Source organism: Phoxinus phoxinus (assembly GCF_949152265.1).
Source record: "Phoxinus phoxinus genome assembly, chromosome: 18".
Lineage (NCBI taxonomy): Eukaryota > Metazoa > Chordata > Actinopteri > Cypriniformes > Leuciscidae > Phoxinus > Phoxinus phoxinus.
In genome coordinates, this window is record NC_136893.1 from 5,316,785 (window position 1) to 5,341,600 (window position 24,816).

Consider the following 24,816-nt stretch of genomic DNA (forward strand, 5'->3'; position numbering starts at 1 on the left):
AGAGTGCTGTTGGTAATCCAGTGCAGGTAATCACAGCTCAATATCGTAAACGCAACACTTTTGCGAGTGTGATATTGCTTTTATACAACAGACAGTTCCATAAACAAAAAGCTAATATGAGCAAGTTAAATTTTAGACAATATTTATAAAATAGTTCCTAACGAAGCAACCGCTACGCGTCTCAAAGCAACATGTGGTAATGGCGTTATTGGATGAATCAGATATTTGAACAAATTGGTTGAATGAATGATTCAATGACTCGCTGAGTCACTAGGGCTGTGTCCGAAATCGCCCAATATACCGTTAAATAGGGGACTATTTGAGGGTGTGTTCACACTTGTAGTTTGGTTCGCTTGGTCCGGACCAAAAAAAAAATCCGTCCTGGTCCGATTAGCGTTCAGATCGTCATTTTTATCACCGAACCTAAAGGGGATATGTTCACAACCTGATTGGTCAGCTTTTATGACGTATTGCCTATTTTTAGATGGAACTTACCAAACATCCAAAACAATGTGCGTTGTGATAAATGTGTTTGTTGTATGTACGTAGCCATGCATATGATGGTATTTTGACCAGCTGAGAACTTGTGCAGAGCTTATAAAATGTGTAAAGATTAAAAACAGCGACAGGAATCCCTCTGTCACAGACACAAACGTTGATCCCACAATGCACCGCAATAATGAGTGTACAACTGTATGCTCAACAGCTAGAGAATACCCATAATGCATTGTGAGGGTCGTGCCAAATTAAAGGAGAACTCCGGTCAATTTTAACATTGAGCTCAATTTTTAGTAAATTTGGAGTGCTGTCAATACAGAGAACAACGACAAAAATCGGTGTTGCCCACACCGTGTTATCCTCTTTTTAAAATTTGCACCCTATTGACTTGAATGGGGCACGTTTTAAACCTGCTTTTATTTCTCTTATCATCCTTAATGTTTCATTACAAGTGCCCAGCCATGTTGAGTGATTCCTTCAGAGTGAACACGAGTGAATCTGACTGCAGTAGATGTGAAAGATATGAATAAAAATGATGTTATATCAGCCAGCGCACATACCTGTATTTAGTTCCTGTTTTCGGTCGAAGTCCAAAGTAGTCGATTGTCGAGTTCACGCGCGTGATCTAAGTAACTAAACCTATGCGCGTCAACTCGACAATCGACTACATTGTACATTGTTTGTCTTAAAGCATATTAAAAACAACACATAAGCATATAAATAACAGTAAAAGATGGATTTTCACCACAGGGGGCCTTTACATGGACACTCAGTGTCTGCATTCACTCACTCGTTTTCATGCACTTCAAGTAAACTATATTGGTGGACTACTAGGGAATAGTGAATGAGGGAATAAGGGGCGATTTAAACACAGCCTAGGTGTGTTCGACTTGAAGCAGCGCTGTGCAGACCAATCGGTTAGGTGCATGACATCAAAGTACCGCGAGAGCGATTAGAGAGCAGACTTTCGAATCTGGACACACTCAAACACACACTATTCGTTCTTGTAGGCTAATAATCAAAGTTTTGAACAAATACTTTTTTAATGAATTAACCAATGACTCACCCATACAGTTGTCGCCATCTACTGGCGAAATTATAATCCGCAGAAAGAGTCACTGAATAATGTTTTTTATGAGGAGGACCCAAACTCAAACTTCTTGTTCTGCTAAGAAGCTTCTTCCATTTGAGAAACTGGTGCATTCTGGGATAATCAAAAGAACAGCCCCATAAATAGTCACCCACCATCTTATCTAAAGATACACAGAAACCATGAAAACAACAAGAATCACAGTGTTTCAGGATCTGATCTAATTTACAATGAATTTACTGTAAAAAAAAAAAAGAAAAAAAAAAGACTCATCAATCATCTTTTATTTTTTAAGAAAATCTTACTCGCAGTGGCCAGTAGATTTTGAGCAGCGAGGGGCAGATTTGTGGTTTTATTAGTTAATGTTTGACTTGCTCAGCATTGACCCAGATCTGTGGAGAAACCCCGGGTCTGAAAGCTCTTCAGGAAGGCACGCACTACAGTCGCACTGCTGTCACGTGACCTCGCGTCTGCGTATGTATGGTGTGAGTGTAGGCTACTGTAATTGGTTTATTTCACTTCAGTAAACACCGTCTGTCTCTAGAGACATGTAAGTACTGGAATACCTCTAGTGCTATCAGAGCCACTGCTGCAGACTCCATTCACTTTACAGCCATTACAGCAGCCTTCATTTCACTTACTACTGCTACTATTATTAGCCTAACGCCACCCTTTAAATTCTTCTGCTCCACTACTACTATTCAAGCTAAAAGGGAAAGTTCTCAGGCTAACGTTTTGGCAAGGTTCTCTCAAAGTTATGAACAAATGTTCAGTCACCGAGTCACGTAAAAAGAATGTTGTTTCAAAGTTATCTGGTCTTTAATACTGTTCTCCAAACGTTCATTCAAAAGAACATTTTCTTTCTGGAACGGTTTAGTTGAACGTTCATAATAGGTTTGAATGATACTACAAAATGGTCAAATTGAATGTTCCCTTAAAGGAACACTCCACTTTTTTGGGAAATAGGCTCATTTACGAAGGTAAAAGAGTCGCAAAACTCGAGAGCACGTAAATGTGAATTTGAGAACTTGTACAATAAATATCCGTAGGCCTACTTGTACACTAAAATGTACACTCACCGCTCCAATGTGAAAACCTGTAAAATAAAAATCTGAAGTTGAATGTTGAAATTTGCACTCGCAGACAATAGTTACAATAAACCTGTATTCTGAATTCGAAGCTGCAGAAAAGTAGCCTAGTCACAAATGTGTAAAATGCCATTCACAAAAATACAATGACAAACACAAACTAATAAATATTTGCACTTATTCTTACATTCACACTCGCAGTACAAATTAGGCAATTGCAACTTCTCAAATCTGTGTCTTTAATTTCAAATTCCGCGCCTTGACTTTTGCGATATATGAGATGCAAAACTAACTTGTGCACTTGCAACATGGCAAGCTATTTTAACTTTTATTCATCTCCAGGATATTAATTCTTGATATCAACAATTCTATTTTCACTAGTTAAATTGATAGTTATTGATATCAGGAATTAGATTTACTTGTAACAATGCAAATTCTTGATATCCACAATTACATTTTCCCTAGTTAAAATGCTAATTCTTTATATCAACAATTGAATTTCAACTAGTAAAAACTATAATTCTCTGCAATTGTATTTTCACTAGTGAAATACTGCTATTCAGGGACGGACTGGGGTTAAAAAAAACAGGCCTGGACTTTCTCCCAAATAGGCCCATCATCTGGCCATTCGCCTAGCCGTGCGCGACAGACACTAGCCAGGATGTCCTGATATGTCACAATACTGTAGCCTATCAGACAAGGTATTCACAGCAAGTAACATCTCAAAACCAATGATGATAATTGGGGTTGTGTTTATTAATGAAGCCTCTTCAAATAAAATTTAAAAAAGCTACAGAAACCCCAAACTACACAAACTTGTAATTATAAAACATATAGTTACTATATACTATAACTTGTTATAACTATTCAAATATAATGTAAGCAAATGAGACAACTGTCTATTTCTGCTGATATTCGTCATTCAAAAAGGTAAACCGCACTGCAGATACACAAACCGTAAACCATGCTTACCGTTTTGAATATCAATTTCGCTAAACACTTTCTTTATTCTACTCCGCTCATGTTAATATTGAAATATTCGCCAAGGAACACTCATGTAAGATGACGAAACATTAGAACAGCCTTCTATCTGTACCGGTTTGACTTCTTTGCTCGCTGTTTTGCTATTATTCTCGTGGACTGACTGTTTAAGCTGAACAGCCAATCAGAGTTCCCTCTTTCACCGACGGCCCGACGCCGATTCGACATAGTACACGGAGTGCATGATTCGACAGGAGTACATGTCGAATCGGCCAAAAAGCAAAAAACCTGACGGCGTCAGATTAGAGCCAACGGTGCGGAACACACCGGGAAAATTACGTCGGCCGACGCTCAAAAACGGTGCGACGGTGCCCAACGGCCGATCGTCGGCTTGGTGTGTCCCGGGCTTTAGACTTTTTTTTGTGCCGACGGCCCTCGGTTGGACGGCCGTTCTGGACTTTTCCCAAGATTGTCAGTCCATCCCTGCTGCCATTCAAAATCAATTGTTGATATCAAGAATTGATTTCTTAGTTGAAATTCCAATTTCACATAATCAGAAATACAAATCTTACTATATAAAAACCTTTATTTTTGATATCAAGGATTCAATTGTCACTATAGTTGAAATGTCTATTGCTGAAATTGCAAGTAACAATGTTAATTTTTTATATCAATAATTCAATTTTCACTAGTGACAATGTTCATTTCTGATATCATGAATGTGATTGTTACTAGTAAGAAAGACATTTTAGATATCTTAAATAATATTGATATCAGAAATACATTTTCAGATATCAAAAATGATTTTTTTTTACTAGCAATTCAATTGTTGAAATCAAGAATAGACATTTCAACTAGTAACAAATTCAATGTAATTATTGATATAAAAAATGATATGTCTAGGCTAGGCTACTAGTAAAATAAAATATTCTGGATATCAACAATTGATTTTGAATGGCAGCCTATGGTGACATTTCACTAGTGAAAATACAGTTACAAATTACAAAAATGTAATTGTTGATATCCAAAATGTAATTGTTGATATCAACTATTTAATTGTTGATATCAAGAATTCATATCCTGGAAATGAATAAAAGTTAAAACGGCTTGCCATAGTAACTCAGAGTGGCGGCGGGAGCGGTCAAAGGAGCCGTTTTATTGGTTGGCGCCTAGCCAATGAAATGGGACTCTATTGTATGTGATGATGTCACGAAACCCGCCTCCTCGAGGACTGCGAGTGGACATTTCAACAACTTCAGATTTTTACATTGCCAGTGAGTGTACAAGTTCTCAAATTAACATCTTGTGCTCTCGAGTTTTGCTACTCTTTTATCTTCATAATTTGCCAACTCCCATAGAGTTAAACAGTTGAGTTTTACCATTCAGCCGATCTCCAGGTCTGGCGGTAGCACTTTTAGCATAGCTTAGCATAGATCATTGAATCTGATTAGACCGTTAGCATCTCTCTCAAAAAAATGACCAAAGAGTTTTGATATTTTTTCCTATGTAAACCTTGACTCTTCTGTAGTTAAATCGTGTATTAAGACCGACGAAAAATTATAATTTGCGATTTTCTATGCCGATATGACTAGGAACTATACTCTCATTCCTGCGTAGTAATCAAGGAACTGTGCATGGGTGCAGAGCAGGCGCAATGATATTACACAGCGCCTGAAAAAAGTCTCCAGCTAGGTAACTTCCAACGTGACCGCCACTAAGTTTGTGTAGTTGCAGCCGGCAAATTAGGTAGTGGATTTACCTGTGCGATTAGCCATGGTTTTGTGCGTTGTTAGGGGCTGTGATAGTAAGTCGAAGGTGTACTCTGCCATCATGTTTCACAGAATACCAACGAGAAACAACAAACGAAACAATCAATGGTTGGCTGCTCTGAACATAGATCTCAAAACACCGGTAGAATCAATCAAGAAATGGCGTGTTTGCTCAAAGCATTTTGGACCAGATGACTATTTGGAAAACATGGACAATACGATTCGGCGTCTAAAGCATACGGCCATCCCAACAATCCTCAGAGTACAGAGAGGTCCAAGTGTATCATCATCACCCATGGCTGTAAGTATAACATTATTATTTTTTGTTAGCTTGAACGACCAGATTGAAAAGGCACTGCTGTTGTCTTTAGCTAACGTTACCTGTGAAATGCAATCAATGAGGGCTCTAGGTTTGCTCGACCATTTGGCTTATACAGTATATAACGTTAGTAGTTTTGTTGTAGAGTTCTGGTGAGGTAACTTAGTAACGTTACGTTAGTCCAGTCATTTTATGAAGAAAAAAAGAAAAAGTAGGAAAAATTGCAACAGAAGCAAACTCAACTGATTTTGTATCCTTAATATGTCCCGAGTAAGAAAAAAAGAAAAGGAAAAAAAGCCCCGAAGAATCCCATTAGGAGAAAGATTTGAAATAGATCGACATAGCCTATTTATTATTTTTCTCACGTGAATGGGGTAAACATTTTAACCTTTAACGTTAGATATCACAATGAAAATTACTGAGTTGATTACTTGCATCAGGACAATCAACAATTTTTTTAATTGTTTGTTAACATGGGCAAACGGTGCATAATCGTATTACATATGTGCTAATTTGCATACATAACACAACATATCTAAACATTGGCCAGGTGAAAATATCTTGTTGACATATAACAGTAAAAGACTGTAACTATAAACTATAAACAAATGTCACCATAAGGGACAGAGACAGTCATTCATTCAAGGTCTGATCAACTGTCACTCAGGTAAGAAAGATTTCCTTTTGTTTCTCCTACATGGATTAATTTGATTGTTTGATCCAGCCACTTTTTATTTTACTTGACCTTTTGTCTTCTGCATTCTCCTTATCTCCTGTCCTTCCCTCAGACTCATCGCCCAGAAACTGTCCCACGGACCCAGCCCCAAACCCCATCTCTGCAATAATAATTAAGAAAGGCTGGTTTTTAAAGTACTTCTCCCTGCCTCTATGTATTAATGCTCATGGGTAGCCGAAATGGGTTCCATTCAGACCTTAACATATAGTCTTTTACTGTTATATTTCAACAAGACATTTTTACCTGGCTATACCCAATGTTTAGACCTGTTGTGTTATTTATGCAAATTAGCACATACATAATTAGATTATGCACCGTTTGCCCATGTTAACAAACTATTTGTTTACAAACAGTTTGCTTCTGTTGCAATTTGTCCTAGGTTGACCTCATTTTGGCTTTAAAATGAATGGACTATAGTGTATAGTTTGATTAAAAGAAACTTGTAGAATTGTCAGTGTTGTGTTACGGCCCGTTTTGAGGACGGGCCTGACGTGAACTTTAGTTGGTAATAAAAGCCAGCCGCCAGCCGACAGATCACCAAAGACAAAGTTCCAAATTATACAAAAGTATAATTTATTTATAGTGAAAAGATTATTAAATTAAGGAGCAATGGCTTCAGGGTGCCCCAAGGCCAAAATAACAAACAAAATAGACTTACAAATAAACATATATAAATTACCTGATCAAGGAATAAATAAAATTACAAAGAACTTCCCTAACTCCCTAAAAATAAACAAATCGCAAACAATGTCAACATAAATGGCAGGACACCCCTACGCTCCTAAACCATAAGCCAGAAGAAACGAATTAAATCATTACAAACAAGCAAACATAATCAACTGTAGAGTTTTGGGATCTGCCGGCGGAAGGAGGAATCCGGAGCTCTTCACGCCATCAGGCCAACGCCAGAATGAGCTCCCCGTCTTCGTTTAGCACAGCCCTTTTATAGCGTCATCAATGGATCCACCAATCAGACTCCTCCAACAGCAGCCAATCCCTGCACACACATACAAAAAAACACAACCTACACAAAAACATATACCGAGGATCGTAACAGTTGTTTATCTACAGTTTCTATGGTACAAAATACTAGTGATGTTACGTTCTGTGCCGAGGCTTCGGAGCGTGTGTCGTAAGATCACCTCATTGATGACGTCCGAAGCCTCGCTTGGCCTGACTAGTTCAGGAAGCGGTTCGAATCTTGTAAATTCACAGTCCCCTGCCCTGTTTAACTCCACCACTTTCTATTTTTAGACTAATTATATTGCTCCTCCTGTCTTTTATGAGCAAAGACATGATTTACACACACTTGATAGCCCCATTAATTTCAAGCCAATACGTTTATTACACGTTATATTTATGCTACATTGACTTAGAAGGGGGGAGGAGCTCTTGAATCAGTGCTCTGTCCCTGATTTGCAGCCTTTTCCTAAAATGTAATCTCATATTACCTATGCTGTTGAAAGAAATGGGTGTTGGAAGAACTTTTTTTTCCGTCTGCATCTCAAATAACCTTTTTTCTGTCAATTATCAATCAGGGTGAGCTTGATGTACAGCAGGATCTTCCTGAACATGAGGATTCCTTCAGCCTTTTTGCCGGTGTACCTCAGAAATCCAGACCTGCAAAAAAACTTCCAGCGGAGTTCAAAGTTCCTTTACCGTCGCAACGTCCTGCACAGATAGTGACGTGCACAACGCCATTTGCTGCCCTGGCACCCACATGGACACAACTGGTAGGACAATGAAACTTTCCCCTATGTTCTAGTTTTGTGTACTGTGTTATGAATGAAAGTCCTAAAATGATTTGAAATCACTATAATTTATAGGGCACCGCATCTTCGTCCAGTGTCATGGGTGTGTGGAGTCCAAGGAAAAGTTTCATCTTTGATGTGAGTGGCCAAGTTATATGCCTGCTATCTATAATCCATAATGAAAATATTAGTAGTTTATCATTCTGCTGACACTTACAGGTGAAACTCGAAAAATCTGAATATGGTGTAAAAGTTAATTTATTTCAGTAATTCAACTTAAAAGGTGAAACTAATATATTATATAGACTCAGTACATGCAAAGTGAGATATTTCAAGCCTTTATTTGTTATCATTTTGATGATTATGGCTTACAGCTTATGAAAACCCCAAATTCAAAAGATTTTCATAAGCTGTAAGCCATAATCATAAAAAATATAAAAAATAAAGGCTTGAAATATCTCACTTTGCATGTAATGAGTCTATATAATATATTAGTTTCACCTTTTAAGTTGAATTACTGAAATAAATGAACTTTTGCACCATATTCAAATTTTTCCAGTTTCACCTGTATCTATAGCATTATGAAATGCAATCATAGACAGTCAGATGATTGTTTATTCAAATAATTTTAATGTGAGATGACCAATACTGGCCTGCAAATTTGAGAAGAGAAACTAAATAATTTTCAATGTTGAATTGTCAATTACAGGAAACACACACATCATCTGATTCTGTAATGGACATCAGTTCAACATCTGCCTTTGACGTCCGCATGTGTTCAGAGCCTGCTAATGCCAGTTTTGCTCCATTCACAAGACCCTCTACCTCTTCCACAAGCAGCTCTGAACATCCCAGAGGATGGAAGGAGAGAAAGTGGATTGTGAATGAGTCAAAACTCATGGAGCTCTTCCAGAAATGCTCCACTTGTGGAGCTCCGATCTCCGAGGCTGACCAGACCATAACAACAATTGGTAGCGGAATCATCGTGAGGTGGAAATGCAACAACGGACATACTGGACATTGGGAATCATGTCCAAACACACGTGGAATGCCGGAAAACAACCTAGCCCTACCAATGGGCTTCAGGAGAGGGCTGGAGTCGCTCTTGGATGAAGGGATTGACATCAAAGTGGTTACAACGGATAGGGATCCATCCATCAGAAATTTGATGAGAGAGGAGTATCCTAACATCATACATCCGTTTGATCCATGGCATGTGGAAAAAGGTTAGTCCATTGGGCAGTGGAGAACAACCTGTTGATGCAAATTGTGGGAATTGATAGGATTTTAACAATATTGATGCCATTGTCGATCCTGCTTTATCGGTCTGATTCTCTATCAATTACCTTCTCTTCTGAAAGGATTTGATAAGAGAGTCTACACATGTTTTCAGTATCAACACATGAACCTATAATGTAGCCCATGTTACTATGATGGCCATAATGGCGTATTTTTGAATAAGGTAAACAATGTAGGACTGTGTTGTCTATTTCAATTCTACTTTCAAAATGACCAATTGCCTATATATCAATGTCAAAAACATGCCAGCATTGATGGGAGGAATCAAGGTCAGATGCATAATATTTGTAGTAGACCGAAGGATTCGATGGACCCTTTTCAGATTTCCGGGTTTCTCAGAAGCGGAAGTCGTCATAGCTGGGTAAAAAAATCTATGGCGGGGAATGAGAGAATACATTAAATATATTTTTTGTGTTTTCTTTTGCTCAAATAGCAAAACAAATACTTTTCATAACTTTCAAAAACAGGAAAAAAATAGAGAGCGATTGATACTAGAAACACCCTCACTGCAGCATTAACTAGTTTTTTAATTTGATGCAAATGTTATATAATAGAAAAAGTATAGTGTTATAAATGTACATACGTAAAAAACAAAAAAAAGAAAATATAAAAAACTTCACAATATTGATGAACGTTAAAGGGTAACTGTCGCCAAAATTTAACCTAGGCTCTTTTTGTTAGTCTACCCAAGTCAAACTTTAGTGTAAAAGCATAATTAGAATGGAAACACTGGAAAAGTTTCTTTCTGGAAAATTAAGGTTTTGTATGACTCACTTTTATCCTTTAGTGTTTCCGGTGGCTGGAATTTTGTCAGTCAAAAGTAGTCAATCTCCGAATGCAACGTAACGTTAGGAGAGTACAGATGGAAAGCTCCTGAAGCTTGTTTCCATATAAATTCTAAGTGTCTAAGTTATCATGCTTTCCATTGGAATTACAAGTTTATGACATTTCCTCATATGGAGTCAGTTCATTACGTTGCATTCGGAGATCGACTACTTTTGACTGACAAAATTTCAGCCACCGAAAACACTAACTAATAAAGTGAGTCGTACAAAACCTTTCTTTTTAGAAAACTTTGTGTGGACAAACAATGTAGTCAATGCTTGAGTTTATGTGTAGAGCCCCTGGTGAAACTTCAAGCACAGTTTCATGTTGTGTCGATTCTTCTTAGTGTTTTAAAAATAGCGATTTTGATGCTATCATAAAAGTGCCCCATTCAAAAGGCATTTGGAGCTAAAACAAAAAAAACGGTCAATCTTAAAAGTGGCGTTTCCATTCTAATTATGCTTTTACACAGAAGTTTGACTCGGGTAGATTAACAAAAAGAGCCTAGGTTAAATTTTGGCGACAGTTACCCTTTAAAAAGTGTCATCACAGTCTGTGAAAAAGGGCTTTTCTCAGTTCTACTTGATACCTGGTTCTCGATCCCCACCTCTAACTGTTAGGAAACAAGCCTTTTGTGTGTGCATTTATCTGAAGTTGTCTCACAGTATAATAATGTACCCTTGTAATTCAGGAATAAAGAAGAAGCTGGTTTCTGCATCCAATCGGAGGAGTTGCAAAGAACTTGCTCGTTGGGTGAGGAGTGTGTGCAACCACATGTGGTGGAGCTGTTGCTCATCCAAGGGAGATGCAATGGTACACAAGCATACACACACAACTCCTCACAAAATTAAATTTGAAATCTGTATGCATAGTGACATTGCTGGTTATCACAAATCTTACACAATAACTTAATGGCATGCAAAAATTGTAATGTTTTCCAGATACTTGATGATGAATGTTAGTACTAAAGCAATTTCTGCCTGGGCTCTTATGTTATTGTTATTGTCAGGAATTGCACAGACGATGGAAATCAATACTCCATCATATCTCAGGGGTTCATCGCTGGGAGGAAAATGGCATGGAGTACAAATGTTACCATAAAGAGCTGACAAGAGACCAGCAAATGATGAAGAAATGGTTGTCCGTGGACTCCCCTGCCTACAAAGCCCTGGTTGAAATAGTGATGGATGCACTTCTACTGAAAGACCTGGAGCAAATGATGCTGTTCAAACACACAGGTATGCCAATGAAAAAGGTTTATGTGCAGGTAGTGTAATGGCCAGCTAAATTTCTGTGTCTGTGAAAGTGATTTATAATGTTTAATTATGGGAATGCTCCTTTGAATCGCTTCAAAAGACACAAATATTGGATTGACCCCAGTCCTAACACAATGGCAGTCCTGCACAGATCATGCACACACATTTCATACAGGTTATTGTTTCAGTTCTCAGTTTTTTTTCCTGTTTTACCAGGACAACTCGAGGTCTTTCATAATGCCCTGCTAAAATACTGTCCCAAAAGCATCTACACTTTCATTCTTCTTCTATGCAGGTACGCACAATGTTGGCCATTATGGACCACAACGAGAAACGCACTACACAGCGTGAACGGACAACAACAGAAGCTGGTAAGACCTAAAAATATCCCAAAACGCAATGCTCTCCTATTACCATACCGTTTCTTACCTGACATGTTTGAGATGTCAACCATAGAGATGATCGACACATCTGGCTTAGACATACAGTATGACTGAACAAATTCATTTTTAGTAAAACAAAACCGGGCTGGTATAAAAGGCCTCTAATACGTCATAAATATCATAACCATTACAGACTGGGTGTATACTTTCAGGCCTCCCAAGACACAATGTTGTCTTTCAAAGACAGTCTAAGCAGTGGATTGCCAGACCCATCTATACGAAGACGACACTAACATTCATAAATGTTCTCATGGAAGAAGTGATTGATAGACGATCGGATCCCACAGTCAAATTCAAAGATTCGTCATCCCGTGTCAGAAGACCTCATCTGGCAGCTAACATCGCCTTAGTCAAAACCCAGCAAGGAAGATATCCTAAGACCCTACACATCAAGGTTCAAAGGTCCATCAGAGAAGCTGTGATTGTCATCTGTAACTCAGAATGAACACAAACACGCTAGCTCCTCATAGACCTTGTATTTTTCAGAATACACTGGGACTTCCCATTATATATATATATTTTTTTTTGCATTCTCAATTTGTGATTATCCTTATGTTTGTAAACATCAGCTTGGCGTATGTATTTTACAAGTAAAAGATGTTTTATATATCATGTTGCACATATGGTCACAACAAAACTAACCAAAACCAAATAAACACCTTGCTCTACTGTATTTCTTGAAGTTGGTAGATCATGTAAAAAACAAAACAAGGCTTCACATATTTTCAAGGTACATGAAGGCACAGCTTAATTAAATTTAGCTTAAAGCTTAATTAATCAAAGACAAATTAAATGACACCTCAACATCTGAGAGTTTCTAATATGGGAAAGTCTGACAGTCAGATAAAAAAATGTCTAAACAGACTAATGTAATTACTGATAACATAACTCTCACAAGCACAAGAACCCAAATGTTTCACACTCACAGCTTGTGCAATATAGAGCAGAATATAATCTTTATAGTCCACCAGATTGCAAAAATGTCTTTGGACTGCAAGAAGCCATAAAACCTGAGCACTTGGGATGTAGGCCTACAGAACAGTCACAGTATATTGTATATTATATATAGTATATTTATTGCATCTTGAAATACATAAACTCCTGACTCTGATGGATATCTTCGGCGAATGGCAGCAACCACACACACGATGGCAATGGTTTTCGGTTGCCTCTTCCCAAAGTCTCTCCCTTCAGGGCCCACTTCATAATAATGCGGTACGACACCAACCTGCATTGACTGAGAAGATAGCACATCATAAATATAAGCTTGAAAATGCATGCTGACAGGATGCATTGTAAATCTTTGACTCATGGATTTTAATGTTTGCAGGAATCACTTACTCTAGCGATAGCTGGCCATCAGGTCCACTCGGCATGGGGCATTTTTCTCAGTTTATTTTGTCAAACTGAAAGAAAAAAATTATTTGACCACAGCAGCATCACTAAAAAGTAATCGGATGTTGCGACACATGCCACTTCCTCATCAGGTAGATCGACCTGGTCCCGCTCACTACAACACAGGCACTCACTTTCGGTCGGCATGGGTTGGTAAGCCCCACACTTGCACCACCAGTTGGAATCTGCTCTCCTCCTCCCTTCTGCCCCAGTGTTCAGCCATGCTTTCTTGCCTTTCACGTTCCAAAAGCTCATTGTCAGAGACCAAACAGTCCAGCAATGAGGAGAACAGAAGTTTCTTGTTGAAAAATAGTTTTTTTTTTTTATTTACCCCCAAAAATACTAAACCATAGAAACCAAAAACTTAACAACTAGGCCTATAAAAGAGGTCAACAAAATATAACTATACTCAAAACAGGATATGAACTGAACCAACTGACCTAAATGAATGAGACACAAGGGAACATATATAGTGGTTTGGCCAAACCAATTTACACATAAAGGGAAAACAAAATGGACGACAACTACAAAACAAAACAAACTAAACCCAAAATCCCCCTCCAACATGGCAGCACATGGTATGGCTTAATTGGCAGGCCGCAGGATATCACAGTCCTCCACCCTTGGCCACGCCTTTCTTCCCCCAGGACAGACCTCTCTCCCACATGGTAAAAAAGAAACAATGATTAATAAAACAGAAAATGCTTACATAGCCCTACAATGTGAAAATATGTGCACTCCATTTAAACAGTGTATGGCTAAAGCAAATAACTGTATATTTTATCTGAAATAAACTGATTATGTTTTAAAATAATGAATTGTTTGGGGTGTGGCAAACTGCAAAATAACTTAATAAAACATGGCTTGTGTGCTGTATTACTACCATTGCTGGATATTACCCTGACTGGCCAGCTGTTCATGCTATGTGGCTTTGGCCATCACACTCATCTTCAGTGTATTCCGGTTCATATAGATCCGGTTCAGGATCTGCACCAAAGTAAATGTCTTCTGAATCGTCTCTCACAAATGTCTCCATGGTTTCAAGGCACGCTCCCTAGACAAGTAAAATAGAATAAGCTATTATGTAAAAACAATAAATAAATAAACAAAGTGAGTTTTTGCTTAAAACCAGTAAAAATATCTGCCAATGGAGTAAGAAAAATAATCTTAATTCTAACAGAAAGAAGATTATTTTCTCTTACCCCATTGGCAGATAATGCTTGTTTAAAGTGTTATCTGTACACATTTTGAGTAGGGCTGCGCAATATATCGAATTTATCGAAATATCGCAAATGTATATATCGCAATATGCATATCGCAACAGCTTGCAATAAATGGGGTCATGAACAAAAAATAAAGTTTTTTTAGCTTTAATAAGTATCAGGATATATTTAATTCATACAGTGAAAACTAAGCAATGTTTTATTTTTATATTTTATGATTCAGTATCTTTTATTAAATAAACCTAATGTAGGATAACCTGAAACCCTGTGGTTTACACTGATGTTAAAATAACACTTCTTATGCTACAATAAAACACTGATGTTCACTTTCAGAAGTTATAAGGATGTTTTCTTGTCATAAAAAGAATGTGAAACATGTAGGTTATATCATTTTAAATATATTTAAAAGATAATTTAAGTTTATTTTACACACTTTAATCATTATCGTATCGCATATCGAATATCGCATTATTTAAGGAGTTATCGCATATCGCATTTTTCTTCAATATCGCACAGCCCTAATTTTGAGCTATCCGCGTGTATGTCTACACCCTAGTATGGGTAGGTTTAGCATTAAATCTTATGCCATTTTACTGTAAATGCATCTTGATTTAAGAATTTTTAGATGTTTGGACTGGAAACAAGACAAAAGAGTCTGACATTTTATTTAACATATATATTTTTCACCATAGAACCCTATGGAAAACAGGTGTAAATGACTTTCAGGAAATAATGACTTTTCAGAAAGAAAACAATTCTCCTGTGATCATGTACTGCATGTCCACTGTTGGAAACTGTAAATAGATACATTATGTGCTAAGAGTATTTTGTATGTATTTTATATTCTAAAAGTCCAGACGGTCAAAAGTGCACATACACGTAAATGTACTGTACAGCCTACACTTCAAACTGAACCCATGGCCTCGCGGCACAATAACATGACTGAAGAGGCAATGAAAGGATTTTGTATCAACTTTAGGGGATATAAAATAACCATATTATATTTAGCCATAATAACTGAGTCATTTAGTCATATTATAGATCAATTAGCAAAGCCACACCACACTGAACAGCTGCAATTCAACTCTGACATTTAACTTGCATTTCATTGATCATTTAATATAATTGAATATATTTTGAGACCTTCAAGATATGCAAGTATGTTCTCCACCTCTCTTTCTTTCTTATTGGGCTCAGTCAGGTTGCATATTTCCCTTCTAGAGTGACACTGAGATGGGAAAGCATGAAATGGTTTGTGATATGGACGTGTGATGCTGAAATTAGACTTGGCAGAAATTCGTCGCCCCTTTCAAACAGGACTGAGAGCTTGTTATCCTCACCCTAAAAATATAATTATCACAAATGAGTTTCTGAGATCTTCTAAACATCGCTGCATAACTGCGTTGAATCAGTAAACTGTAAAACTAACAACATGTTTTGAACTTCCGGCTGGTGACCGGAATGGGAGTGATCGGCCATGACTGGCCGGTCAGTCTGACATACCGATTTTATGCCGGTCAAATGCACTCGGGCGCCGCAAGATTAACATCGCGCAACATCAGCATCGCAGCGCGTGAGCAGGAGTGAAGTGCTCACGCTCAATTAAAGTGAAAGCACACTTTTGATGGACAAAATAAATATGATTTCTCACAAAAAGTGCCTAAAATGCACAGAATTTGCATGTCCCGTGTGTTTTAACAAGAACTGGAGTAGGCTGTCAGAAAAGAAAATGAAAACTCAAAAATTATTTTTGAAAATATACCCATTTAAACTTGTTTTTATTATTCAGTTTGTGTAAAAGTATAGGCCTATGGTGTTTTATAAAAAAGTATATATATATATATATTTGTGTGTGCTGTAAAGTGGTTTGAAAAAATGAAATCGGAATCGGCTAAAATCGGTTAAAAACTCAATGAAAAATCAGAAATTGGTATCATAAAATTGTAATCGGTGCATTTCGATTGTGCTTTAAATAATGTCAGAGATTGATTGAGTTTCTAATATTGCATATTAAAAAATTTCTCGTATGCACACTAAACAGACTCAAAATTATCAAATAATCTTAATTATATCATTAAGTCATGGGGACACAAATAGCACTGTTTCCTGAGAATAACACACACGTTATCTAATCTGATTGTGGTGTAATGGGCAGAACTCCATGTGTTTAATGACATACACTGATCTGATTGGTTTATATAGGACAGGTTGTCTAGCTGTTCAGGGTCAGTGTACTCACAGATGCTACTGTAAAGAGGATTAATAACAGCTCTTAAAAACACACATGTAAACAAGTGTGTGTGTGTGTGTGTGTGTGTGTGTGTGTGTGTGTGTGTGTGTGTGTGTGTGTGTCCGTGCACGTAGAGGAAGAATACTATTCCAGACATAGTCAAGCAGGGTATATTGCCATCTGTTTTGATTATTTCATGTCTGTGAGGAAAACAGTGACGCAAATGAGGTGATTTCCTTATAAAACAAAAACAGAGCAACATCTACTACAAAATGACCTTTGTATGACCTTTAAATTACCAAATTCCTAAGTAAGCCTTCATATCATTAATTGCTAAATCAGACCAGAAGTTTTTCTTTTGTTTCCAAAGGGAAACTGTAGTCACTATGGCAACAGTGCAGTAATGACATCATTTTAATTTTGTGGTATGAAGAGAACCTTTGACTTGTATTTATTTTTAATCTGATATTATGATTGATATCATTAAATTAACTCCGAGCTCATCATTCAAATGTGAACGCATTATCATATCATAGCGAGTGAGAAAGATTTCCAATTAAATTAATAAATCTCATGTCAGCAGTGCTTTGGCTTGGATATTTTGTTTGTTTGTTTCTGCTGAAAATAAAGCTGCTGCGTAGCATGTAAAGATGCATGTAAAGATTATTATACACTGAAACATCTAATAATTCTGTCCGTGTGTAATTTGCTTTGCAGCATGTTGTTAAGGCCCACTGGATATTCATGACTTTTCTGGGAAAGATGCATTCATTAGAAAAATATATTTGTTTGTTAACGTTGATGCCGAGAATGTTTTAAGAGGATTTAGATGAGACAGCAGTGCTACCAATAATCTCTCTCTCTCTCTCTCAAACATAAATGGAGATAATAATAATAGCAGCAACAAAATAGTCTAATAATAATAACTATATACAGTATAAGCAATATCACACAATCCATTGCTTTTATACAAATATTAAAGGTGCGTGTGTCTTGCGGAAGAACATTGTACATTGAACATAGAACATTTTTTATTTTTTTATGTTAAAAATGTAGTGTTCATCCCAAAACTTTTGTCGCACTTGAACCACGAATACACACACACAAAAAATGGATTTGAGGAGTTTTGTGGTTGAAATTTAAAAATGTAACAAATCATTCCCTCGCGGGTCAATGGACTTTATGCACAGCTGCACTACTTCCTGAACTTTAGCCAGCTCCTTTGTTTCCTGTCTGCCATTATTGGACAAACTGATTAATCCAGGTGTGTCTGATTATTGTTGTTGGTCAGACACACCTGGATTAATCAGTTTGTCCAATAATGGCAGACAGGAAACAAAGGAGCTGGCTAAAGTTCAGGAAGTAGTGCAGCTGTGCATAAAGTCCATTTGAACCCCCATAGGAATGAATGAAATGCGAAGAATGCTTCAGTACACAGAAAAAAACCTAGAAATGCTCAATTCAAACTAAAAATGCTAAAACTTGACCAAAAAATGTATTTCTACAATTGTATCTGAATGCATAAGCTAAAGAAAAAATTACTTTAGGACCCAGTGGAACAGCTAATTTGCTCAAAATAGAGCTACAAGGCCATCTAGTGGCTATTAAATGTTATATTATTTTTTTCCACAAGAGTCGGCAAAGACATCCAATGTAAGATATTTTGAGCTGATTTGTTGAAAGAATGAGCTTAAATGAACAAATTACTATGTATCATTTATTGATTAAATCTAGTAATTTAAAGGTAAATCAAATAAAATAAAAATCTCCAAAAAAAGGGAGGGAAGGATTAGGTTTAAGTAGGTCACCAGTCACCCAGGTACAGCGGTTGTCCTCCTGCTCGGTCTTAAATAGTCCGAATATAAACACTTATTATAGGCGTCAGTGATGCGCGGGTCAATGTATAAACAACCCGCACCCGACCGACGTTTTCAATAACCCGCTCGCAACTCGGACCGCAAAAAAAAGAAAGAAAATATTGTACCCGACCCGCTTCCTGACCCGCATTTTTTAAAAGTAGCTAGTAAAGGCTAGTGTCATTGGGCCATAGACGTATGAACTAGGGGTGCGCATTTTTCTGAATGCTGTATGATATCGCCTAGTGTTATGTAATAAAGGCTTGATATATTCATTTATTTCGTTTCATTTTCTTAACAATTAAGATGCTGCATGTGTTTATCCAGTCTAATCGACGTGTGCGTCTCTCCCCGGACTTTCCCAACAAAAATCCCCCCCGCCCCCTCTCAGCAAATACATAAAACTGACATTACTGAGCTATATGCGTTTAAAGTAGCCTATTAAAATGGCACAATGGCATTGCTCAGTTCAACGTGTTGGGAAATCGGGCATTTTGTCCTGCGTCAGCTTTTATTCAAAAGTTAATAACGCGCTCAACATTCAAAGGGTAAATAAGGATTTCCCACTTGCATCTGCCTGCAGACTGAGCTCGTGCGTCATCCTCGCGCATTCAGACAATAAAGTGTAGACCTATGCATTTCATAGAAAATTGTGTCTAGTACTATATTCATTTCAAAGATTTAATTGGCATCTTTTTTTCAAACGACCCGACCGACCGCGATCGACCCGAATATCATTAAAAATATTTTTGGATGACTCGTAACCGCGGGTAACTGCGGGTGACCGCAGGCACCCGCTCATTTTGGATCAACCCGCGCATCACTGATAGGCGTACCTGATTCAGGTCAGGTCAGGTCAAAATCACGGCTTGGAAGACTAATTCATGATGTACTGATCTGATCTTTATATACATTTAGTAAGTTTTGACCAAAAAGAGTTACATAGTGTACCTTTAAAAAGGCCGAACTTACATTTTAGACAGTTCGCCTACTTCGTCCGTTTTGTTCCGCCAACGAAAATATTTCCAAAGGAAGTCGAGACAGAGTCGACTGTGGCGCGTTTCCGTGCATCACTTCAAGAAGACAGCCGTCAATAAAATATTGATTTTATGTCCATCTTGATTGATTTTTCATCGTTGAAATAACATTATTTCAGGGTGCAAACCTGATGAAAAATCAATGTCAAATTTCAACATTGATTCAATGATCTTTTGGTTAATGCATTAACGTTGATTCAGTGTTGGTCTGCTATCTGGGAGGTGGTGTGGTGATTCGTTCCTGATTGAATCGACGTGTTTGAACGAATCGTTTTTGAGTGAATGATTCAACGAACGACTCATTCATAAAGACGTCATTGTTCGTTCCTGACTCAATAATCTAGCCTGGAAATCCAGACCTAAATCTGAAAGATTAATAAAATCAAAATTGTGCTCTCGCGAGAACTCTGCATTTCCAGGGTAGACTCAATCCGTGTTTTTGAACAACTCGTTTAAATAAATGATGCCATAATTCATAGACGGTCAAATTTCGCCACCTACTGACGAATCGATGTAACGGGCAGTCACTTAATTGCATTTTTATTGTTTATTGAATAATAATATGAACAACAATAATGCATTGCTTATTATTATTAGGCTATTATTAACATATTATTAGTATATAAAATATTGATTATTGTAATCTAAGTTTTAAATTATTATAATATGAATGCTATAGTGTTAAAACGAGACTTGCACACTGAGAGTAGAGACTGCAGTTTTATGTTATGTTTGAGCTGTTTGAATATTAACAGAAGAAAGGAAGTGAGATAAGTGAGTCCCTCCCTTTTCACTGAACTTTTGTGAAACTCCTTCAGTTCAGACTGACTTGACTCGTCCATGGCTGTGTTTTCGTCTCTTACTCCGGCGTTCGTGGCGGTTTTGTGCGTTATAATAGGGTTTCTCTTCAAAAACTCCCGAAGGAGAGAGAGCAGATCCAAGCAGAAGAGTTCAGGAGACACAGCCAGACCATGGGTGGATGAGGATCTGCAGGACGACACACAAATCAGCAGGAAACACAACGGTACTGTCCTCTACACGATATATTACTGTAACAAATAAAGTAGTAAGTGACAGGAACTTGACTTTTTATTTTAGTTTTGCACCCATTGTCCAGTCTACAAAAGCAATAATACTTACAATAATCAAAGATTATGTGAACATTTAAATAAATAAAGCAGCATTATAGATGCATTATAGATTTTTTACATTAGTTATAGAGTATCAGAATCATAATACATGTATAGGACAGTACATATTTTCTAATTATAATTAAAATCAATGTATTGATATACTATAGTGATATTGTTATATTATGTCATATAATCATTTATTCATATATGATGCACCGGCCATGCCACCAAACATATGCAAAACCAATCATTGATATGGGTTAGTTGATCTTGCAATCCCTAATGTTGCACCACTTCTATATATAAATATATAGACCGTATAATAATAAAAAAAAGTTGACAGTATTTAAACAATAAAGCATATGATTACTGCAATAAGCAAAAACTGGCCCTCGAGTCGGGAGGCTAAATAAGAATATTTTGAAAATCCTCAGTGTCATCTTGAGCACTTGAAACTGTCTGGATGGTTAGAGAGTGGAAAGCAAACATGAACTCGACACAAGAGCTTTAATGTGAGTCAAGCGCAAAGATGCAGAACTTTTGAAGAGATCTCAAAACTCTGGGGCAGTAGCCTGGGGAAACCCTGACGAACTGTTATCTCGATTTTTTGAGATTTGCTCTGCAAGTCCGTCTGGCCAAGAGCCCATTCAAGCACATTTCCAATTTTCCAAATCGAGGCTCCAATCACAAACTTTAAGGCGGGCTTTACACGATGACGGTCGCTCTGATTGGTTAATCGCGCCCAGAGGCATTTGAGTGACGTCCGTTGGTGACGCCCCTTTGTAAATCAATGAACCTTTCCCAGACGCTACTGGGGCAGAGCTTTGAACCCAATGCAAAGGTTCAAGTTCAAAAAAGTCTTGCTGAAGATGTTGCAACACACTCGATACAGCCCACTTTCAAAAATGTTTCTAGTCTGTTGAACAGTTAAGTTAGTATGCAATATGTTTACATATTCTGTATTAACTATGACTTTTCCCTCAATAAACTCCTAATTATTGCCTATTAATAGTCAGTAAGGTATTTGTTAAGTTTAGGTGTTAAGGGATGTAGAATATGAATATGCAGAATAATGCATTAATATGTGCTTTACAATTAATAAACAGCCAATGTAATATGTATGCTAATAAGCAACTAGTTAATATTGAGAATTGGACCCTAAACTAAAGTGTAACTCAATATATTATTTTTCATAATTGCATATAAGCAATCATATTTTGCATATATGACAGTTTCTGATGACCAATAAAAACAAAAGACAGGTGAGACTGCCATGATGTGAATTTGTGTTTCTTTTTATTGGGATTGTTTCGCACAATCGGGATCTGGAATTGGGATTTTTATTGGGATCTGTTGTCTGCGCACAGAGGATGATGATGATGATTGGCTAGACACCACAGAGGAAGAAGACTTGGTCCATATCCCATACTCTCCAGCTCAGTACTCTTCTGCCGAGATGCTGGAACGCTCGGAGAAGTTTTACTCGCTCATGAATCTGAGACGGTCCGTCCGCTTCATCAGTCCAGAGCCGGTTCCTAAAGAAGTGATTGACAATGTCATACGCACTGCAGGTAATGCAGCCAATCGCCATGATGGAAACCATTCAAAGCCAGCCCTTCGTTTCATCACTCATTCACTCTCTCTGTGTGTGTGTGTGTGTGTGTGTGTGTGTGTGTGTGTGTGTGTGTGTGCGTGTGTGTGTGTGTGTGTGTGTGTGCGTGTGTGGAAGGCACTGCACCCAGTGGAGCTCACACCGAGCCCTGGACGTTTGTGGTGGTGTCTGATGCCGATGTGAAACACAAGATCAGAGAGATCGTTGAGGAAGAGGAGGAGATCAACTACAAGCAAAGGATGGGAGACAAGTGGGTCCATGACCTGAAGAGACTACGGTGTGTTTCAAATAGACAAGAGGCTTCAAAAATAAAAATGTTTATTAGTTGTATTATTACTGTACTATACCATTATGTATTATAATTGAATACAACAATCACAGACACATAACAATAATAGTAATATGAGTTGATAAACTCATTTAGCTATTATATTAGTGCCCCCTTGTGGTTACTTTTCTCTATCTCTTTTTTTTACCATGGTTTCACATAAAACAATAATATATATATATTACATTTTTATGATTATAATACAATATACAGTCATTTATTAATATTATTTATAAGAAACAATAATATCTATAATACTATAATATTCTAAAATTAAAAAATATATATTTATAATGGGATCCATTATAATATATTGAGAATTAAATGTTTTATTATTATTATTGTAATACTTTACACAGATTTTGTATAAGAATTATTGTTAATATTTTTGTTGTTGTAATACTGTTCACAGTAATATAATAACAATATTTATTAGAAATAATAATGTTTATAATACTATAATAATTCAGATTTAAATAATATTTTATAATACTATACACTAATATAATAATTATTATTATTGTTTTTGTTGTAATGTTATACACAGTGTGTGATATAATAATATATAATGCATATTATTTATAATACTATAATATTTATAAAATAAAAATATATATATTCATAATATGATACACTATAATATAATAATAATTAAATCCGTTATTATTATTATTGTAATTGTTGTAATACTGTACAGTACACAGTAATATAATACAATATGTATTAGAAATAATAAAGTTGATAATACTATACACTGTAGTATGATAATAATATTTATGATTATTATTGTTTTTGTTGTTGTTGTAATGCTATGCAGAGTAGGCTAATATAATAATCATAAGAAGTGATAATATTTATAATAAAACTCTTTCACAGGACACACTGGGTGAAGGAGTATTTGGATGTGGCTCCGTATCTGATCCTCGTGTTCAAGCAGACACATGGACTTCTGCCCAACGGCAAGAAAAAGACTCACTATTACAATGAAATCAGTGTGTCGATTTCCTGTGGGATTCTCCTGGCTGCCCTGCAGGTGAGACTCACACATCAAACATTTGTGGATCTTTGAATTTGAATTTCATGTGATATTCCATTTTGTGGTGTTAGAACGTTGGGCTGGTTACCGTGACGACCACTCCTTTGAACTGTGGTCCACAGTTGAGGTCCCTCCTCCAGCGACCGGCCAATGAGAAGCTTCTAATTCTGCTTCCTGTTGGCTATCCTGCGTCTGACGCCAAAGTGCCTGACCTCAAACGCAAGGACCTCAGTGACATAATGATGACTGTGTGACGAGCGTCAGCTGCTGGAAGCCATAATAACACCAGATCTTTAGACCGGTTTTGAATGTACGATTATGTTCCTTGTTAAATAGAAATGAGTTTTGGCAAATTAGACCAAATGTTCTCATCTCACTGCTTTGTTTTTATGATACCTTACCATAAAGGGATGGTACAGTGATGGTTCACAGATTTGAATACAGTTCAATGGTTCTTTTAATGTATGCCTCATATTGTGAATCTGCTGTGATCTATGCAAAACATTAAATAAATGACATGTTTGTATATAGTTTCTTCTACACTCTCACTCCTGCACTGAAAGGGGCTTTATGTTAATTGTACATTGGTTGTAAAAGATAATTTTGTAATAATCATCTCTGCTCATTTGCATTTAAAGGGACACACACAAAAACGGTGAGTTTTTGCTCACCCTCAAAAAGTGACAATTTTAACATACTATATAAAAATATCTGTGGGGTATTTTGAGCTAAAACTTCACATACACACTCTGGGGACATCAGAACATTTACTTATTTAACATCTTGTGAAAAGGGCATTATACCACCGCTTTAAGCACATTGCATGTTCATAACATGATTAAGCATGTTGCTAGCTTGATTTAACAAAGCCTAGCAACTACCTTTGGACCAATGTGCTAAAACATGATGTT

At 37.0% G+C, this 24,816-nt stretch overlaps 2 protein-coding genes and 1 long non-coding RNA gene across 4 annotated transcripts; 2 read left to right on the forward strand and 1 right to left on the reverse strand.

Moving 5' to 3' along the window:
- The first annotated feature begins 4,911 nt into the window (after positions 1-4,911).
- Positions 4,912-12,727, forward strand: LOC306985377 (uncharacterized protein). Of its 2 annotated transcripts, XM_079587555.1 has the most exons (9): positions 4,912-4,931; positions 5,499-5,727; positions 8,020-8,214; positions 8,308-8,370; positions 8,942-9,458; positions 11,048-11,169; positions 11,366-11,594; positions 11,908-11,983; positions 12,208-12,727. In XM_079587555.1, the coding sequence occupies exons 2-8, from the start codon at positions 5,635-5,637 to the stop codon at positions 11,961-11,963; spliced, it is 1,275 nt and encodes a 424-aa protein (XP_079443681.1). In that variant the 5' UTR covers positions 4,912-4,931; positions 5,499-5,634; the 3' UTR covers positions 11,964-11,983; positions 12,208-12,727. The 2 variants fall into 2 exon arrangements, with proteins under 2 accessions (XP_079443681.1, XP_079443680.1); XM_079587554.1 differs by lacking the exon at positions 4,912-4,931 and having other exon boundaries at positions 5,397-5,727.
- LOC306985391 lies at positions 12,583-13,892 on the reverse strand. Its single transcript, XR_013794791.1, has 3 exons — positions 13,585-13,892; positions 13,397-13,461; positions 12,583-13,292 (listed from the first exon to the last, which is right to left on the reverse strand). It is a non-coding gene; the product is annotated as an uncharacterized lncRNA (long non-coding RNA).
- Positions 13,893-20,588: 6,696 nt separating this feature from the next.
- Positions 20,589-24,433, forward strand: iyd (iodotyrosine deiodinase). Its single transcript, XM_079587578.1, has 5 exons — positions 20,589-20,820; positions 22,297-22,500; positions 22,659-22,818; positions 23,746-23,902; positions 23,977-24,433. Exons 1-5 carry the CDS (start codon positions 20,637-20,639, stop codon positions 24,157-24,159), a joined length of 888 nt encoding a protein of 295 aa, XP_079443704.1. The 5' UTR covers positions 20,589-20,636; the 3' UTR covers positions 24,160-24,433.
- The last annotated feature ends 383 nt before the right edge of the window (positions 24,434-24,816 follow it).

Bases quoted from the DNA above. Each gene is read 5' to 3' on its own strand.
- iyd (XM_079587578.1), top strand. From the start codon at position 20,637: ATGGCTGTGTTTTCGTCTCTTACTCCGGCGTTCGTGGCGGTTTTGTGC. The intron at 22,501-22,658 runs GTAATGCAGCCA...CGTGTGTGGAAG, and splicing joins CAATGTCATACGCACTGCAG to GCACTGCACCCAGTGGAGCT. The intron at 23,903-23,976 runs GTGAGACTCACA...TTGTGGTGTTAG, and splicing joins TTCTCCTGGCTGCCCTGCAG to AACGTTGGGCTGGTTACCGT.
- LOC306985377 (XM_079587554.1), top strand. From the start codon at position 5,431: ATGGTTTTGTGCGTTGTTAGGGGCTGTGATAGTAAGTCGAAGGTGTAC. The intron at 5,728-8,019 runs GTAAGTATAACA...ATTATCAATCAG, and splicing joins TATCATCATCACCCATGGCT to GGTGAGCTTGATGTACAGCA. The intron at 9,459-11,047 runs GTTAGTCCATTG...CTTGTAATTCAG, and splicing joins TCCATGGCATGTGGAAAAAG to GAATAAAGAAGAAGCTGGTT.